The 20,733-nt window shown below is 37.3% G+C and overlaps 1 protein-coding gene across 2 annotated transcripts in view; it reads right to left on the bottom strand.

Moving 5' to 3' along the window:
* Positions 1-257: 257 nt before the first annotated feature.
* Positions 258-20,733, bottom strand: part of SYT10 (synaptotagmin 10) — a 37,942-nt gene continuing 17,466 nt past the window's right edge. The window contains exons 3-8 of one of the 2 annotated variants that reach the window (XR_007904068.1): positions 17,413-17,977; positions 5,524-5,644; positions 4,993-5,164; positions 3,387-3,516; positions 2,113-2,269; positions 258-1,530 (exon numbers count right to left, since the gene is read on the bottom strand). Coding sequence is in view for 1 of the 2 variants with exons in the window: in XM_051784511.1 (XP_051640471.1) it covers positions 2,198-2,269; positions 3,387-3,516; positions 4,993-5,164; positions 5,524-5,644; positions 17,413-17,977 (1,060 nt within the window). In the remaining variant the exon portion in view is untranslated. Of the gene's footprint in view, positions 2,270-3,386; positions 3,517-4,992; positions 5,165-5,523; positions 5,645-17,412; positions 17,978-20,733 lie in introns of both variants that reach the window. The other variant, XM_051784511.1, reaches the window with a different exon arrangement.

The following is a 20,733-nucleotide window of genomic DNA, read 5'->3' as shown; positions in this document are numbered from 1 at the left end:
GAGCAAATGAAGGAATGAAATTCTGCAAGGCCACTCTGTATTTATGGTGATGAAAATACAATCTTAAGCAGGGAGAATTAATGTTCAGAATTACCAACCCTCTCTGGGAGAAACCATTTCTGCCTAGAAGCCATGAAAAGCAACCTGAAACAAACATTCTTAAACTTGGGCTGGAGCCTTTTCATTTCTTCTACTTTTTTCTTTTTTCTTTTTTTTTTTTTTTTTTTGTAATTAATTTGTAAAGTCTGCCTGAAAGATTGATTTTTATATTTATTTGATTGTTTGCTGTGTTTGTAGTCACAGAAGGCAAGGTGTAAAACCTGCCTCCTTTTTTGACTTAGAAACATTTGCAATGTTAGGACCAGCCTTCCTAACTTTCCTGGAGCAGTTAAGACACTTCAAGGTGCGACTGACTGCCTTAGGACTGGATCTTCAGAAACATAATCTGTGTCAGCCAGGCTAGACCAAACTAAAATGGTTCTTCAGAATTTTGCCAAAACTACCTTTTCCCTTCATATCTAGATTAATTCTCATAATTTCTTTCATTATCTTAAACCAATCCTCTGTATGATCCCTTTTTTCTGCAAAAATGCTCTTTTGGGAAACACTGTCTCCTCAGTTTTCTTTATATATTGCGAAGATACAAAAAGTGCCACTACCTCAACTTATTTCTAGTTACAGTTCAGCTTTCAAAATCTAAGACCCAATTATGCAGTCTTTGCCATGCTCTTCACAGAAAGACGAAAAAAAGAAGAAAGAAAAAAGGAAATAACTATCTCATTTATCCAATTGAGGTAAACTGCAGTGTTTAAAAGAGATAAATTCACAAAATAATGTGTAGCTCTCTTCTAGTTTTTAAAGCATCCGACTACACCCAACAGTTTGTTGCATTTGCTGTCACTGTGTATTCTAATAAATGAGTTTACTAGTTTATAAAATAGCTACATTTCAATTTCTTTCTCCATATACTGACAGAAAAAATATCTCAAATTCATATTTAGTATATAATTCTAGAGGCATCCAGCGGGTGAACAGAAACTATTCCACGTGCACTATGCACACAGTCAAAATAACTTCAAAGTAATCTAAATCTGTCACATTAAAACATTGAATCTGAAAAGTGTTCTAGGTAACTGCAGTATTTGTTCAATTTCCTGAACAGACAAAACACATTAAATCAATTCCTTTACTTCAGAGCATTCTCTCCTAGTTTACACTAGTTTGACTTGTGTAAACATCAAGCAAGGACTGCGCGATGTCAGCAACAATTGGGCTGTTTTGAGGGGCTGGATGCGCCTCATCAGGAGACACCTCCATCCTTGTGGAGCTGCATCCACCTCCACACACCTCACTGCGGAGACATTAGCTTTCCACAGCGATACCCGTACACGGACTGGCAGTGCCACGCAGAGACACCCCCCACAGCTCTTTGGCAGCCACTGGGCAGCTGAAGCAAACCATCTTCTGAGGGCAGCCACCTGCCTGGGGGCACCTGCCTGGCTGCTTTGCTGGACAGGATAACAGAGGCAGCTGGCATTGTGATTGCTGGAAGATTATAACTGCATAGATCCAGTTCTGGTACCTGTTCCATAAGGGTTGAACTAAAACCCAGCAAAGCCAGTAGGTCCTTGTCATTGGCTTTGGTGGACTTTTGATCAGCCCTTTCTCCCTGCCTGAGGAATGAGCTGATTTTTCACTCAAAACATGACAACAGTTGTTTTTTTCATGCAACATTCAGTTTGGAATGCTATCTTGCAAAGTCTCTCAGGATTTAGTGCAATTTAGAAGAAATTTACTACATGAGATATATATATATATACTATTCGGTCTCCCTCAAAAGAATTAGGTGTTACAAGCTGCAGTAGTTTTGAATTGCTTAAGGGACTTTTTTTCCTCTGATTTCTTTGTCTATGCAAAGATACAGGTCATCTCAAAACACTGCTTGGCTATGACACTGGATACATGCCAGCGATAAAATAGGTGAATGAATTTGCACAAGGAAGGGTTATATTTTACTCGAGTCAGCTTCATTCATACATTAAGAAATTATTATAAACTGTATAATAAGACTTAGAATAGGAAAAATGTATCTTAATAAAAAAATATGGATACAGTTCATCTCTGGAAGCCGAACCTTCTGTTTATGTAGATGAGAGGGAGCTTTGGACACTGAACATGATGAATCCACTCTTGTTCCTTAGGGTGTAAGTGGAGGTTTTGGTGATGAACAGGATCCCTGGCTATCAAAACTGGTTGCTCGGCCAGGTAGCTGCAAGAAAAATGTTATTTTTACAAATGTCATCAGATCTGGCTGTGCACCAGACTCATTTCAGAGGATAAGAGATTCTCTCAAAAAAGAACTCAAATCCCACCCAGACCCTGTCTAGCCTCTGGGTCAAAGTCTGTGGCATCAAAGTCTCCAGCAGAACTAATAATGGAAAGAAAATTTCTGAAGTGACCTCCTAAAAATGCCTCTGACTTGTTTCACACAAGTGGGTTTATTTCACCAGTCACGGGTGGTACCTCTGACTCCAAACCTACATAAACCAGAGAGAGTTATAAACCTCTAAAACCTTCTCTGCTGCCTTGACTGAGTTTCCTTGCCCCCACACTCTTCTTTAGGTGTTTTACTGAAGTCTTCATTTTAGGTTTTTGCTACCTGTCACCAGACATGTTGTGCAGCCACGTGCTACAGAGTGGGGAAAACAAATGGCCTGTAATGCCTCAGACAGCTACTCATTTTTCAACAAAGATTGCTTTTGGAATGAGCTAAACAGTGTGTCCTTTGTGTCCCCAAACAAGGCCTGCTGCTTCTTAAGACTTCCACATGTCTTTCTGAATCCAAAGCTATGAGCATTTTGTATACAGAACACCAGCAATATGTGGCCTGAAGGCTGAAGCAGGAGTCCAAGTCCAGGGACATAGAGATATAATGACCCGTGCATTTGAACAAGCTTCCAGTAAGTGTCTTTTAAATAGCTATGGAGGGAGCTGCTGGTATGTTGCTTGAATTTAGCCTAATTCGCTGGCCAATTTCAGATTAGTGTTTTAGCAACAACTGTTCATGCTAAAGGTTTTTTCATAGGATATGATAACTTCTGAAATTCTTGCAAACGATGTGTAAGTAGATGTAAGTTCCTTATCATAAACTCCATAAATTCTAAATGTCTCAAGGTAATTTTGCAGTGCTGCTAGAGCATTATGGAAACTTTTGTAGTGGTCCCTTTAAGTAATCAATAAACCCAGGCAACTAGATTTAGGTTGTGTTAAGGATCTTGCAGCTGATATTTAGATGCTGCACTGATTTTGTTATTCTCAGAAGCACATAAGTGTGAGATGCAAAACCATTCAATATCCGGAGAATGAGAAAATTTTCTATTTCTTACCTCCACTAGTGGATGCCAGTGAGTTATTGGTTTACGTGGGTAAGCCAACATTTCATTCCAGTGATCTCTTCCAAGCCCTTCAGCATCAATGCCTGTCCGACATACCCCAATGACCTCATTGTGCCCTACTCTGAGAATTGTAGAGAGACAGAATTTGTTTTTAATAAAAATAGTTTTAATAACATCTGATGTACAATTGTGTTTACTGGTTTAGTGTGGCACAGAGTACACGACCAAAGTTTTCACATCATTTATTGCAGATATTAGTTTTAATGGTAGTATAGTAATATTAAGTTCTGTATTGGTAACATCAAAAACCTCCAGCCACTATCAGAGTGCTTCTAGCAGCTATAAAAATAGCAATGAAGACATCACCTTTGCCATTAAAAGGTTACAACCCAAAGGACACAAGGACAGAAAAAGATCGTAATACACAAAATTATCTAGAAAGAAAACATGATTGAATTTTGTGGGAGAGGAAGGTAAAAATGATGGGGTATACATTTCATGCTGCAAATCCTTCGGACATCATTTCATAAACTATTTTGCAGTTCTAGCTGTTGTGATCTTTGGAAGTTTGGTCAAAAATGTGAAAGGTAAGCATCAAAGCTGTAACAGGCTATACCTTAAAACTTCATACTCCTAGCAGTGCCATAGACTTGCTAAGGGACTCCAGAAAGTAATTTTCTGTACCTTGACTGTATGTACCTTACAATCATGTTTTCTAATTTCCTCTTAGCAAATGCTGAGAAAGGAGCAGCTGAGGAGGACTGAAAGTGTGCAAGTTGCTGTGCAACTAACGGCACCACAGTGCCTCTTTCCCATCTGACAGAGAAAGTCTTACTGACAGAAATTGGAGGACAACCAGAAATCTGATGGCAAGGAAAAACAGTCTGAAGGGTGATGTTACTAAATTGGACTTTCAGCATTTATTTGCCCTGCAATCTCAAGAGCTCATTACTAATAGCACTTGAATGAAGCAGACTTGGCTCAGGCAGGATTCTGTCAGTCACTGTCTAGTTCAACCTGCAGTCCTTGACTCACTCTAAGCAGGAGTCTCTTCCTGTCAGGTCTTGGGGGAGGACACAGATAATTGAGGCTTAGATATGTTGTCAGCGAGGGCTGAACCCAAAGGTTACATATTCAAAGGTTACTTTATTGAATCAACCAAAGAATTAATTATTACTTAATTCAATGTGGTAATTAGCATCTAATTCTTTTTTAGTCATTCAAATTTTCTTCGGTTTCAAATACCTGCCATTTAAATAGAAATAAGAGGTGTGAGGGATTTTTTAAACTGGAAGATGTACCTGATTTATAAAGCTTTTACATAGTCCAGCCACCAGATGTGTACAGGAATGTTTGCCAAGGCTAGTGGTCCACAGGAAGATTGAGCCATATTTCTCCCTCATCACAGTTATTTATGGCACAGATAAAAGGCTAAAAGGTGTGAAAGCTTTAAACCTCTCCAGGAAAAAAAGCCCAAAGCTTTATCTTTTGTGCCACTGAAGCTGCTTACAAGTTTAAGGGGGTAGAAAGTAGTGACTTGCAATGATCAGGTACCGTCTTGCTGATGATTAACAGTCAGAAGGCAAACTGTGCTTACCGATCATAATCCATCACTGCAATGGAAAGGCTGACCTGGTCCACATTCTCTGGAGGGATATCAAAGATGATGGCCTCGTTATAAACAGGATTGAGGGTGTTCTTCTTCGTGGTGGTTTTCCGTTTTTTCAGTCTTCGTCCCTCACACATCAGTGACACTTTGACATAGGGATCTGAGTAACAGATAATCAGTTGCATGCATTTGGACTCAAAGTCATTCAAACGTGTAGCATAAGGACAATATTTGTTTTAGGGATGTAATATTGATAAGATAGAAAATTTCAAAGGTTTTAGTGACCCTGGGAAGCATTGCTTTCAACATGCTGTAAATGCAAAGGAAAGGTGTGGGCATTCTGAACAGACAGAGTGACTGCCAGACCAAGATAGCCAGTGGATCTAAACAGGGTCTATATCCATTCTCCTGATATTTCCATTCCACAGTCATGTTAAACACAGAAAACTGAAGGAGTTCTTATTCATCCCCTTCTTGAAGAAACTCTGCCTTGTTATTTAAAAAAAGAAGTAGATTCACCTGATGCTCCAGTTATATCCATTGCTTTGAGATTCCTACATTTGATGACTGTCAGTGTCATTCTCCCAGCAGTAGGCAAATAACAAAGGGAAAACATGATCTCACCCAAATCTATGCTTTCCTGAAAAAGAAAAGCAATGATTAAAAACCTGATCATACTGCCAGTAATTCAGTACAGATCATGCAAAACTTTAGAATTTCTTTTTTAACATGGAGGTAGGCTTCTTTTGCAATATACAATGCGATTTTCAAAAATTATTTCTATAAAGTACAGAAAGAGTAACAACAGGGTAATATTTTAGGGACAGGATCTACAATTAATAAACTGAGAAATTAAAACAAAAGCAGAACCAAAACTTTCTGTGTTTCTGATATTTTTGTGTTGAATTTACACAAATAAAAAGGTGCTGATGTAGAATGTCAAGTTCTGCTCTTGAAAAAACTCATACTCCATCAACAACACTGGAATTTATGTAGGAGATTTATTTCTGGACACCTGTATGTGAATGAAAAGCTAATCCTGTCAAAGAAGAACTTACTTGTAAAAGTTACTGTCTTTACTGCTTTTAATATGCTTTAGGGGGTTGCTCTGTTTTAGAAGAAAAGCAAAATAAAGGAATAGCATCTACAGCTTTCCTGGCTCAACAACAATTTCTTGGAGGATAATATACTCAGAAAGATGGATAAAGCCCACATGGATCTTAATAATCCTCACAAAGAGACAGTTGCTATATTGAGACAATGTGCTCTGAATTTATGCAATATGATATTGCTATACAGTTCTACAATACTTGAGAAATGTAACCTGAGGAAGAGAGTTTCCATCGGTTCTTATTTTTTTCTTTTCTCAGAGTTATATAATTATCCTAATACTGTAAAAGTTTATGCTCTGAAATGTTAGTTATATTCTAAATTGTTCCTGTTCTAAATTTTAACACCCCCTTCCAACCCCTCCACCCAAAAAAACCCAAAAACAAGAAAGAAAATGGCATATTAAGAACTCATGATATGAGTTTGTAAGGAGCATGTAAGGAAGCTGCTTCTCTAAGGCAGCCACTCTCAAGCATGCTCATGTGATCTCAAAGGACCTTTTTTTGACTACTACTAAAAAGCTTATTTTAACAGCTCAGCTTCAATATTTTATCTGTAAAAGCTACAGTTACCCTGAGAGTACAGATTCTCTTGAGAGTTGCTGGATTTATCCTACAGCTGTTCTGGCTTCAGAAGGCAAGCATGATATATTTTTAAATGGAACATATTAAAATAATGATTGCTGTATAGATGACAAATACATTGTTTATAGTTATGAGGCAAGACTGGGGCTTCTTGTTCACATTCTTCAGCTGCTTATGTGAAGAGTTTTATTGACTTCCTTTGGGTTAATACTCTGTCTAAATTGAAATAGGCCCTCTACTTGCTTCATCTTTCTTGAGTAAAGACAGACTTAATCACATGCTTCAGGGTTTGGGGTTTTTTTTGTATTTTGTTTTGATTTTTTTTTTTTCCCCCTGCATTGCAGACTTTAGACTGAAGAATGCAGTTTTGGAATAGCTTTAAATTCTCTGCTGTGCTGGTAATAAAATATTGACTTTTGTGTAGGTTGGTCAATTCACATGTTCAGTCATTTTGCTGAGATTCTTTTCTGAAGATTAACAGATTGATAAGCATGTGAACATGCACTATGGGCAAATTTCATGCTTGTCAGTATTTCAGATTTCTCATCATTTCAAAATGATTTAACTATTTCAGTCCACGTAGGACAAATACAGCTATCTGACATCTCCTTGGGCCAACCCCTTTCTTTGACATGAAGAGCATAGAATTTTGTGGCACAGGGTAAATTACCAAATTCACTTTTCTGTTTCAGAAAATAAAAATAAAACATGAACAAATTAAGTGTAATTATTTTCACTCATTTGTTAAAGTGGCAAGTGCTCTCTTATATTTTACAGTTTTTGTCATATCTGAATACTGCGTAAAGCACAGCTTCTGTTACTAACATTACTTTCTGAATTCAGAGTCTGATTGTTGTTCTTCATATCCATATGTCAAACAGATCTCACATCTTTTGTTTGAAAAGAAAAGTTCCCCCACTTTCAGTGCTTTGAAGTTTAAGGTCTATGTTGAGAGAGGAGATGAAGATAGTTTGGATATGAAACAACATGGGCAGCTCATAAAAAAGCCCAATTTTTCCCTCTTCAGAGAGATGAACAAAGAAAAATTCACTTTTGAAGACAGGAACATGAACTTGAGTATTCTATTATTTATATAAGAGAAATTGGATAGACACTTGAAGGTTTGGGTGAACTCAACTGATAAAGAAGAATACTGACAGGGCTATGTGGTATGACTTAAATACTTTAAAAGAGGCATTGCTCAAAATGCTTGCAAAACTCCATGTGGTGGTTGCTCTACAGTACTTTTTGAAGAGCAGAGAAAACCATCAGTGCTTAATAAAATGGCAACCATATGAGACTCACGCCCAGTCCTTTTCCTTTCCTTTCTGAACGGCATGCACTGAAGGTATATTGAAAAAGAGCTTGTAAAATGCCCTGCAATCACACACAGTGCTTTTAACAATTCAATGAATAAGGAAACTGCCTTAATGCATAAACAAATGCTCAGAAAACCAGTGAAGGGGATCTTTGCACTCCACACAGTAGACTGTCCGAAAGGCAGATTTACTGAAGTTTCCAGAGCTCTATAACTTGTGTACTGACTACTCAGTTTGAAGTGGTAAGAGATGGTTTTAGGATTGGGAAAAGGCTCCCTATCACTCCACTGTTTACGCAGGAATTTTCTGACATCTATGCTCTATACCTGGAAAAAATGTGGCTTGTGCTTCCCCGAAAAGTCTGCCTTTCTTATCATGGAACAACATTTATGTTTCTATAGATAAATTCTGCAGCAGACTAGAATAGATAATATTTCAAGTTAATACTTGCCAATATCAAAGACATTTATGAGTCAGACATTGTAAGATCAAAGGGCTAGACACAAAATGAGTAGTTACTCTGCACTAGTCCATAAACTACACCTAATTCTCCTCCTTGTGGGGAGAACTGGCTGTCACAGATTGCTACTACAGACTAGGAGTTCCCATGGTCCCCAGATTGAGTTAAAATACAACTTCTTTCAGAATCTTTTAAACAACTCAGATGATTTTATCTTTTTAATTTAATTTCATACTATTTGTGGCATCTGTTGTTTGCTGACAGTTTTGTAGACTGTGTCTTTTTGATTAGTAAGGAATAGAAAGTCCTAGGACTTTTACTCAGTTTCTACTCTGAGTATCTTCCAAGAATAGTGGTCTTTCTTCATACATGAGTGTGAAGCTGACTATATTTTGTTAGAACCTCTATAAGTCAACTGGAGATTAAGAAATTAAAAAGAATCATTAAAATAAATATGCTTTGGGAATCAATCAGAGTGTGAAGCACAAGACTTAATGAACTTTTAAATGCTCTTTTGAAGATTTAAGATGAAAATTATCTATCTATATATATACATGATAGCATCTAAAACTGGGTATTTGATAAAATGTCTGGGATATCACCATTCCCTCCCCCCCATTTTATTGTTAACTTGAGCACTAGAGGTTCATGAATTAGGAGCTGAAAACACAGATTCAGATCTAGACAACAAACAACATAAGGCTTTGAGTTTCTTTAAACTTCTCATGACAGTCTTTGTCTATCACATTGATTATCATGAGTAATATTTTTAAATTCCCAGGATCCTTAAGCATTATTGATTTTAGTTGAGATTTAAAAATAGAATGCAAATTGCTTTGGAATCTCAATGGTCTAGAAAATCCATATTTTTCTCACTTTGTAATACACTAGTTAATCAAGTTCACACAAGTAATCTGACAGGAACCCTTCAGCACAAGCAAATCTGAGGAAGCTAAGGCACGGACTGCCCTCAACAATCATGTCTGCAATAAAGTTCACCTCAAACAAAACACAACTCAGAAGGCACAATCCTGAACCCCGTGGTTGCCATTCATGCAAATTTTTAGCTATGCCTCAGATTGTCTTACACGTATCTTATATTTACTGAGAATTGCACATTACTTACATTATTCCCATGAAATTTTATCTCTTTCCTAGACCTATTTTGAGCATTTCTTTTTTTCTTTCCTTGGACTAAACTTAGATTTCAATTAATAACTAGCTTTACAGACTCTTGTAATGAATGCTCCCCACTGACTTCCAGTAACAGGTACAGACAAACCACCATTAAGCACAGTTGCACTAATGCAAATGGAAGTGTTTCTTGGTACTTTATATCTCATTTATTTCCCTTTTGTGTTCACAAGTCATCACACAGTAGTAAGGAACTGGAACAGTGGCAAACACTACACTATCTTCAGTTATTTTTATAGCTATGATTTTATTCTATCCAATACATTTTCTAGTATGGTGATGGTAGAACAAAAATAAAATGAAGAAAATAATGATCTCATGTGTGCATTCAGTTATTCAGATGAACTTCATTTTTTTTTTATCTACAGAATATGGATTTTTTTAAACAGCATAATTCTCACCTCACACAAACAACCATGTGAATGGATGTGCTAATAACTTTTTCCACTAATTCCATTAGGAGAGATCCATTAGGATATGTCTGCATTCCCTGCTTTGTGGGCTCTTGGGAAATCAGTCCAGAAGTTGGCAAAGTCAGATGAAAAAAGTTCCTTATTCTACTATATTTGTTATCATACCCAATGGACACCAGTGCCCTCATTTTCACACTTATTCTTGTAGAATTAGCAGGATTTCTCCTGAGGCTCATGAGTGGTCCCCACTCATAACACAGAAAAACAGTGGAAAGGTCTGAGGAGAAGTTTGGAGAGCTTGTAGGGGAGCATCAATTAAACTGATCGAGTTCTTAGAGTTGTTGTTGCTGGAAAAAGCTTTACTGTCACTTACTCCAATTACTTTTCCCAGTTGTTTCCACTAAATTCAATAGGAGAGACAACTTTTAATCAGCAACCTCCACAAATTCAGTGGGGAAGTTAGGTATAGGTCCTTCCATGTTCAGGGTAGTTTCTACTCACATATCAACACCCATAATCCTGAACTGAACAGGAGAAAGTATTTACTGACTATACTGTCAGAGTAAGAACTTCTGTAGTCTCTCTTCTATATGCCAACAGCTTAATTGGTTTCCTATGCCAGCAGGTGCAAAAAGCATATGGGGAGCTGATATGTGAAATAAGGTGTCATTTTTGAATCACAAATGAACCTCAGAACACTTTTTTCACTGATGTTTGTTGCTTCTTCCTTCCCCCTAGCTTTTCAAGTTTTGAAATTCAAACAAAGTCTTAAAAGAGCAACTCGCTATGGATTCTTACAGTGAACTATGTAAATGCTACTGGAACTAAAAAATTTATATGCTGTTATTTTTACTGGTCTGTCATTAACTTCCATGGTTAAAATAACAAGCATTTGCATAATTAATAGTGCATTAGAAATTAAATTCCCTCAGAAACTTGGTTATTGTTACTTTATTATCATTCAGATTATCATAACCCACAGTAGTAATTTATATTCTTAATCTCAATTTTAATATCCAAAACTACTTTCTTATTAACTGTAATTTAAATAATGTTTTAAAGATTGCATGTAAGAGTAGCCTAGCAAAAATACAAAGAGTAGCATGAATTCCCTTTGCACTTAATTCCTAAACAAGTGATTTGCAAATTTTTTCTCTTCTTTTTCTGTTGTATTTTGAGTAAGCATCTGTAATAAATAATAATAATAGCAATTTTCTATCTAAGAAGTTATTCAGGCATTTATGTTACTAGACTTTTGGCTGCTTCTTTTAGTCACACTGAAAATTGTTTTTCATTATGTTATGCAAAATTAAAGAAAAAATACATTGGCAGAACTGAACTTTTGGATTACTTGAATACGGCAGGAAGATAATTCCCCCAAAGGAATTCTCCCTTTCTTGTTCTATTTAGAAGCATGTTATATATATTTTTCTGCTTTCCAGTAAAAACTACTGACATCAAGCTTCAAGAATCAGGGATAAAATAAAACAAAATGATTAATGTTGGGGGTTGAATGGAAAAAAAGAGGAAGGATGACTTACCCCTCAGATGAGCTAAGAACATATTAAGATATTTCTGGTTTTGAGGTATAGATCAAGAGTTTAAAGAGTGATAGCAAAGAGCAGAACAAAAATCTACCAGTGTGTTTTCTCATTTACACATTCAGAATCTGATGGTAACCGTGTTATGACAGAAATTGTTGAAAGTTAGATGAAACTCGAACTGGAGACCTAATTCTACCACCTCTCAAGGGGATTTTACTTTGGAAACCTTGTCCCCACCCCTAATATTTATTTTTGTCTCTAGTTATTCTTTGCATATCGAGTTCAGCTCTTTTTTTCCCTCTCAGCAGCAGTTACTGATTGAGCTGTTGTCCTGGGAAATGAATCAATTAAGTCTGTGTTTGTTCTTGCCTCTGTGGAAGACCGTATGGAAGCAGTGGGGCCTGTTGCTCTATGATGACTGTGACTTCTGCTTGTGGAGGCTTAATGCTTGTTTTAGCCTGACACCCTGATTGCTCTGGGTAAGCACTGCTGCTGATTGCAGTGCTGATTACAGGGAGAGGACTCCCTGAGATTGTGTGCAGGGTCCAGCAGGCTGAATGTTCTCAATAGCACCCTGCCAAGACTCCTGGGTGCTTCTTGTGCCACCCCCTCTGTAGGTAACCATCTGCCTTGTGCACCCGGGGGGTAGTTGCATCTTGCCATGCAGCAAAGAAACCCATTCCTGCTTCAGAACAGAGGTACTTCTGTGAACTAACCGTGGCACCTACTGACACTCGAAGGAATCGAGTTTTTATATGGTTTCCCATATAAAGATGCTTTTCTGAAGCCACAGTGCATTGCCTGCAAAGAGATTATCTGCAGTGAGAAACTCAGAGAGCACTTAGGGCACAGCAGGTGAGACAAGCCATGCACCCTAACATAGCTGCCACAGTACTGTCTGGATGCAGAGATATTAAAATCCTTTGAGGAAACCATGTTCTTCATTCGTCTAATATTTACTACTTTTAAGATAGACTGAAAGTACTAGTTTGCCTCTAGCAAATCAGAATATTCAAATAATTTGTAATTTCAAATTAAAAGAAACATTGAATAAAAATAGAAACCTTCCCTGTCTTCAGTAACCGGATGGAACCCCTCCCTTTCTGCATTGCTTTTTCTAGTTATCACCCACACTTGAAGCAGTCCCAAACCTAAACTAAAAATCTCAAACTGTTTCCTCTTAAGACTCATTCAGAGTATTTTCTCACCTGTTCAGCAGCAGCAGTGACCATGTGTATCCTTTATATCTCTGGCCCTGAGCAGAAATGACAAGTGCCAGCAATTCTCGGCTTAGAAGGGGCTGTTTCCCTTGTAAAGATGATAAATGTTTCTACACTGACAACCCTTTACTCTTTCAGACCTGTTTAACATTCTGTTAAGGCTTTTAGGTGCATTTCCAGAAACACTAATAGTATATCTTTGTCAGCTTTCGACCACTAGTTCCACTTTTCTGTCCACTTACAAAGCAGCAGACTATGGAGAAAACTAAGACTGCAATTGCTCTGGGTGAACTTCAGAGATGGGCTTCATTCTCGGTTCATCAGGAAGTCAGAAGAATCTCTTCCCATAACAGAAGCCAACAGCCAGCAGGACTGACTTTGTGATATACTATAGCCAGTGTTCAATATAAATGAACTGAGACAAATGTTAAAAAAGTATATTTAAGCACTTGTCTCTTTCCCAGTGACACTATTCACTTACATTTCAATTGCTTTAGAAACAGCAATCATACACCATGGACATCACATGAAGACTATGTCCTTACAAAACCTTTTATATTCCACTTCACAAATGAGAAAACTGCAGCTCTGAAATGCCTGGTGTTGGAGAACTAAATAATAATCGAGTTCCATCTGTCTACATGAGATAATTCAAGAGGCTACAAGTATATGACAGTTTGATGGCTAACATCCCCAAGAGACTACCACTGTGCTGGAAATGGTTTTTATCTGAATTCTGAGCTCTATTTTTTTTCCCAATTGCATAGTTTCCTATAATTGGTTATTCTAACAGACTTCACAGAACACCTTCAGAAAAAAAGTGTTTCTGACAATCACTTGCCAATTTTTTTAGACAATGCCATTGGAGGCAGAGATTTCCAAAGCAATCAATAATTTTAAAAAGTATTATAGGAAGTTAATAAACTTTTACATTCAGAAATTTTTGGATCACAAGAGGTGGACTTTTTGCCTAGACAATTTTAAGACACTGAGTATTAGGAGTTAAGTACTTGTCAGCAATTCCAGTAAATGAGTCTCCTTTTTTTTTTAAAGTATGTAGTATATTTTTGATAGTAACACAACCTCAGAAATGTATGGAAAATTTAAAAGCACTTCACAAAAAATATGTTGATTAAACAATCCATTTGATATTATTTGTTTGCCTCTGATGTTATGAATTAATGTTCTAAAGTGTATTAAGAATTACAGTATTCCAATATACTGAACAACTTTCACAGGTGGTCCCAAGCCGTCTCTTGATTTTTTTTCCTTTTTTTTAAATCAATCAAGTGAACAGAAGCAAATGGTGGAATACTTATTAAAAATTCAATCATCCATGTATCAGCAAAATTTGGGGATATTAATATCATCAGATATTTAAGACATATCTCTTCTACAACTGATTATACACCAAATTTACCTTGATAATCTGACATGAAGAAATGAAAATACTTTAACACTTACAACAGGTACATGCTATACATTATGCAATGTTATAGGTTTTCAACACAACATATTTATTTGAATACATATCAGCAGTTGAAAACCATAAGAATAAAAATGGGTGTGCATGCCCATCCTGCACTTCTATAGAATAGTTTCAAATTGTTATTAAGAGCAAAAAAAATGTATTAAAACTGTAGATTCACACAGAGCCATTGGTTTTACCACCAAAAGGACTCAGTGCAACCATCTAGCCTGATCTTTCCCAGACTCTATTTCCTGCACAAAATAAAAAATTTTTATGGATGTGCAAGCAAATCTTTTAAAAATGATGTTAGCTAATGAAAAGGAGTCTTTGCATTAATTTCCTTCGCTGGTAAAATGTTGCAACTCATTTTCTTCATAAATCTCTCTAGTAGTGTTCAAGACTGCAGTTTTGTGTCATAAAAGTAGGTTCTTTTCAAGCAGGTAATAGGAATCGTTTTATAGGAATTGTTTTTACCCTCAATTTCCCTTCTGAATATAAAATTCTTGACTATGGAAGAGATGTAAAAGACTCGTAGCTCAGGAGATGCTACTTCTGCTGTGTCCTTTAAGTTTTGAACTAATACTTTGACCTATCACTTCTATAATTTTGCACCATCTATCATTTAGCAACAGCATGAGCAGACCACCGAATGTAGGAAACAAGTGTAAGCAAAGGGATGAAAAACTTCACAGGAAATACAACAAAAAGGAGCAAAGGTGAAGAAGAAAAAAGCATGAGAGAAATGTATTTGCAGAATGACATCTTGGTTCCTGGGCTCTACTGTGTAAGTATGGCCTTTTCCACTGAGACAGCCTCTTTGATTTTCAAAGGTTCTTTATGAACATCAAAGCATGTGTGCTTGCAGTAGAGTTATTTTTCACCAATTGTAGAACTAGCTGCATCTTTCTTTTTCAAGGCTTAATCAAAGTTCAGTTGACTCTGTCAAGCATTAATTAGTTATTTAATTGCTAGTTAATGACTTTGATAAACTTTAGATCTCGTGCCTAAGACTATAAGTCCCCACTGATTAACATCTCATGCAGTGTTTACTCCTGAGCAGGTTTGGATGTCTCAGCTTGCAGTTTCTGAAATGCCAGAACTAAAAACCTGTATTATTAGCCAATTTTAATCTACATGAAACAGCTCAAGTAAAACACAGGGCAGTACATTGCAAATATAATAACAGCACATGTTATAGGAGGGTTTAATTTTTCCAGGAAAAAATCAATTCAGTTAATTTCTTACATAATTTTCTGAGACTAGAGTAGGGCTTGTGGAAACCAATGAGGTCACCCAATACTAGAAGATATCTCAATTTTATACGCTTATTGTTAATGGTTTAAGTGGAGGCAACTTTTCCATTCATGTGCAGTATTGTAAACTATACTGGCTGAAAGGCTGAAATCCAAGAACTTCATGCTTTCTCTTAAGCTTCATACAAATCAAAACACCAGCAGAATGAGTTAGGCACTATGACTGCATGCATTAACCCTTAGCAAGGAAGAAACTTGAATTCAGTGCCAAGTTTAGCAATCATTTTCATCCAGATGTATATTAGTATCTATCCCAACTGCATAATTTGGTATGGTAATTCAATCTACTCAAAACCAGTGATAAAGAGTCCAGAGATTCTAATTTTCTGAAACCATTCTAGTTATTGTCAAAAAAAATCTCACACACATGCCTGCTGTAAAGGACCAGTGGGCATTTAAGTCATTACTGAAGTATGAAAGATAATATCAAAGCTAGAAGAAATTTTTAAAAATGGTTACTGGACTATTATTCCAAGACCTTAAACACAGATTCAATTTTAAGCTTGAAAACACAATTCTTAAATTTACCTGAAATCTGAGCTAGATCAAACTAAGCATGCATAGATTCAGTTTTCTGGAGGTGTGCCGAAGGCTGTTCAGACCAGTTTGATAGACCCAGCAGCTAAAATAAATAGCTGCTGCTGTGAATTCACATTCAAAAACTGTCTCCACTATGCTGGAGACTGGTATTTCTGCCTGGTATTTCTCATTTCTTGAGAAACACAGGGCTAATGCTCAGTCTGGTGAGGATATACCAGTCCTCTTTGTCTTTCTAATCATGCAGACCTTCACTGTCTAGCAGGTACTAACAACACAAAAATGTTTGGTAAAAAAGGCATGGGGAGCGTCCAGCTCTAATGAAGGGATGGTGTAAAGCTCCTGTCACTGGAGCAATGTCTAGTATTGCTCTGCCCTCTGTTCATCCCCATATGGAAGACTAGCCTGTGCTCAAACAGTCACGAGTCAGACTGTTTTGGATATACCTACAGAGCAAGGGATGGCCAAATGTTTATATAAATAGCATAGTTAAAAAGAAACCAAGACCAAAACAAACATCCTACAACTCAACATTTTAAATGGTTTTTTTTCCGTTCAAATTCTGGCTGGGGAGGATGAGTTTGGATTTCAAGGTTAATAAAGACAATGTTTGGAGATTGTTGCTTTTCTCTCTGGTAGCATGCCATCTGTCCAGTCATCCATGCACAGGTCTCCTTTTCTTACTTGCAACAGTAAACAAATTAATTTCTATTTCCTAATTCTACTTGCTTGTGTCTCTTGAGTTCTGCTAATAACCAGCAGCAACACAGATACATCTACTGGGGACCCTAAGCACAGGGCAGTCAGCAAAGAACATTTTAGACTTCAAGCACTTTTAGCCTTTTTTCCTTTGCAAGACTCCTAACCTATGAAAATCTACTAACAAGAGCAGGATGGGATGGGCCCTTTTCCTTAATAGATGGTCATTTTGCAGGACCAGGTGTTTTGCTAACAGGAAAATGTTAATAGTTCTTGCTAGGCAGTGACTTTCATGATGCTGTATTTAATTAATAAACATAATTTATATATACACAGTGAGACATAAAGATGACAGTATGTTCCCAGAAGATTTTTTAGTAATTAAATTTTATAGCTTCCCAAGCATCTTATTTTCTGTGCTCAAAGGAAAATATTGACAACTTTTTTTTTATTCTAGACTCTGCTGATAAACAGGATACACTGCCACAAACTACAAAAGATAGATGAAAATATCATATCAATGCTTTTGGAACACACTACTTACTGTGGTGGCACAGTGGATGTCTTTCCATACATTGGCTTCCCTGGAGAGATCTGAGACTTCAAAAAGGTTATCAAGAATAACTTCCCCAATCATGTCATGTCTAGAAAATCTGTCAAAATCATAAACACTGAAATGCAATTTCCTGTTGCTGAGTTGATCATAGGCTACAGGAAACTGAAAGGTTTCATCAAAGACAGGATTTAATGTCTTTCTGTGAACTCGTGTCTGAAACTTCTTTTTCCTATCTGGAAGCAGATAAATCTTAACGTAGGGGTCGGATGTTCCTGTGAAGTCTTTAGCAGGCAGATCTAAGGCTTTGACAATTGTGACAGCCAGAAGTTCATTTTCATAATCATACCGGAGAGTGAAGTTAAGTTTTCCACATGTTTTCACATCTTCTTGTTGCCCATCAGAATCCACAGACTTCTGTTTGTAGAGTTCTGGTTTTATTCTCCCAATGCTGGTTGTCGTCTCTCCCCTTTGCAAAATCGGATCTGTCCCCATGTTAAAATCAACACTGGACACTTGCATCTGCCTTGGCAAGTGCCTCCTGAAAGAATTGTGCCTGCACACACACACACACATACACACACACACACACAAAACAAGCCGTGGTTATCTCTGAGAAAAGACCATTGCTAAACAGAAAATACAAGAAGACCAAATTAATAAGGGTTCCCATCTTAAATATTATTTTAAAGTAATCCCCCCTCAATTATTTGCAAGTGTTTAAACATCTTTGAGAGAAATAATCATTCAGAATTAATTTCTTGACCTGAGAGACACCCAGTATCTTGGAGATACATATATTTATAACCTTGCTTTCAGACTATGCAGCTGAAACTGAATTCATGTTCTTTCACAGAACAAGTTGACAGTTCCAGCATTGCTTGATCCCACTGTGCTAGGGCCTGAGTACAGTAAGGCAGAAAAAAAAAAGGCACTTGCAGAATTGTCATTAGCACTCCCTGGTTTTTAGAGGCATTCCATGGTGGTTTTCCAATTAAATATTTACCAAGCTTCACAATGATGACCGTGAAAGGCGCCTGAAAGGGACAGCTATGTCTGGAGGTTTTTGCCAGAGTGTTTTGCTATCCTACAACATTTTATATACACCTGCTTGGTATTTGCTACACTGAGGTACAGGCTACCTTCTCCAATCTGACCGGGAACATTTTGTTCTGGCTGCAATACATTTCAAAGTTTTGGTCAGCATTTTTCTGTGACAGCTTTTTTTCCTTCTGTTCTCACTGTCTGCTGTGCAGTGTATTGAAAGCTGATCCCTGTACTAACATAAAATATGTTAAAATCCTTGTAATTCTGAATACAGTGTTGCATAAGCATATGTATTTATGGGCTTAACTTGGCTCATGAACATAAATGGAAAGCTGTGCCATTCCTACTGTGACTGAAATCAAAACCCTGGCATACCATACAGCCTTACAGTAATATAAAAACACTGGTCAAAAAGCTTCATAGCATTTACCAGCAGCAGATTCCATTATGACTACACTCTCCAGTTTATGTTCTGGACATTTTCACATTTTCTCGCTACTTCACTACCCCAGCAAAAGCTCACTACATCCTCCTGTTAGCACACTTAGTTGCCATTACAGAGCAATCCAATTGTCAGAATTTCCTCTGCTTTTTGCAATCAATTGCTTATTAATGCCAAATGTAGCCTTGCCTTATTGCTTGGTTTCCCTGTGGTGTTGTGTTCTGAAAACAAGAGGTGTCACAGCTGTGTGTTTCTTTCTTTAAATCAGAAATGCAAATTGTCCATTTGAAAGCAACCAGGACTCATTTCATAGATATTATTTGTATTTTTGCTGTAAGTGAAGAGGTTGCACAAGGCATGAGGCACAAAACTACCGCAGTTCTGCTGAGCAGAGATACAAGAGGGTAATCTGCAGCTATTAAATAATAGACAAGAACATTTCCCCTTTCAGCTGTTTCAGTACTGCTAGGTGCAGGGAGCAGTCCTAGCACTACACAAGAACAGGGGAGGGAGAATTTCATAGTCTAGATTTGAAGTAGCTCCAAAAAATCCAGGTGTGATCTCAAATTTAGATGAAATATACAACCCTCATGTAACACATTCTGCCTTTCTTTTTTCACAGACAGACAAGTTGAAAGATTTCCATTTCTCTTAAATGTTAGAACTCCCTGAATTCATAGTAGATGATGTCCACATTGGAATGGAGTGAGGAATGAAAATGCCCCAACAGGTCAGAAAAGTACAATATTGTCCCCAGGGAGTTTCATAGCATTTTTCCTCTGAGAGGTCCAACCTCATAGGTGTTGCAAACACAGGGGAGGAACTGAACTCCACTCAAAATGTAGTGCAATAAACGTTTGGGCAGGCAGCAATTCAGGCACCATCTCTCTACTATCTTTGACTCATAATGAGGTCCAGGAAGACCTGTGTTACTCCTGCTTCTATCACTGCTGAGGAAACTTGTGCAGGTAGGCCTTCTTGAGTGCTCCTCATACCTGCAGCTGTGGTACTGAGATGCCCAGATAATCATAGAATCACAGAATAGTTTGAGTGGGAAGGGACCCTAAAGATCCCAATCCCTCTGCCATGGGGGTATTACATTTAAACCCCATTGCACATAAGCGTTGGATAAAACTGCCTGTGCAAGGGAAACAGTGAAGCTCGTTGTATGACATTTCCTGTTTGGGTGAAAACAGGTAGGTGACAAATTCTCTTTTCTTCAACTTCTCTTTCATTTATGAAGATCTCTCTTAAAACATGTAAAAGCAATACATAAAACACCAAATCTATTTTTAAACTTCATGTGTACAAGATCCACTAGTGAATGTAGTCATTGTTGCAAGATGTCACTAAGTGAAACAGTGCAGCTGTATGGCTGTCCCCTGTGGGAACCAGCAGCACTTTTGCTCTAGGAAGCCACAGTCCTAATTACATAGTGCCAAGTATCTGCTCTGAGTCATAGCATTTCACCAAGACAGCTAATTGGTCTGTTAATTATTAAGATGTTTCCTTGTTGCCATGGCAACATATTTATCTTCCTTTGTTCTGCAATAACAAAGGGATTAATGACTGTGATAATGAAGTACAAGGATGTCAGACAACCAGGTTGTGAAAATGTGGCATAGCTACTAACATGCAAATCTAGATACCTCAAGCTCTACTGACTCCTACAATAGACTTGCCTTCCATAGGATAGAAAAGATGTATTTTGAGTGACAGTAAATCTCTGTATATAAATCTCTAACATCAAACTTTGCTGCACAGGAATAGTGACAGTGTGAAGCTCATTTCCAACTCAGTAAGATGCCATATGTATGAAAGAA

The sequence above is a fragment of the Manacus candei genome, unplaced genomic scaffold (assembly GCF_025592945.1).
Source record: "Manacus candei isolate 608988 ecotype Guabito, Panama unplaced genomic scaffold, ASM2559294v1 h1tg000018l, whole genome shotgun sequence".
Lineage (NCBI taxonomy): Eukaryota > Metazoa > Chordata > Aves > Passeriformes > Pipridae > Manacus > Manacus candei.
This window is presented reverse-complemented; position numbering and strand designations above follow the sequence as displayed.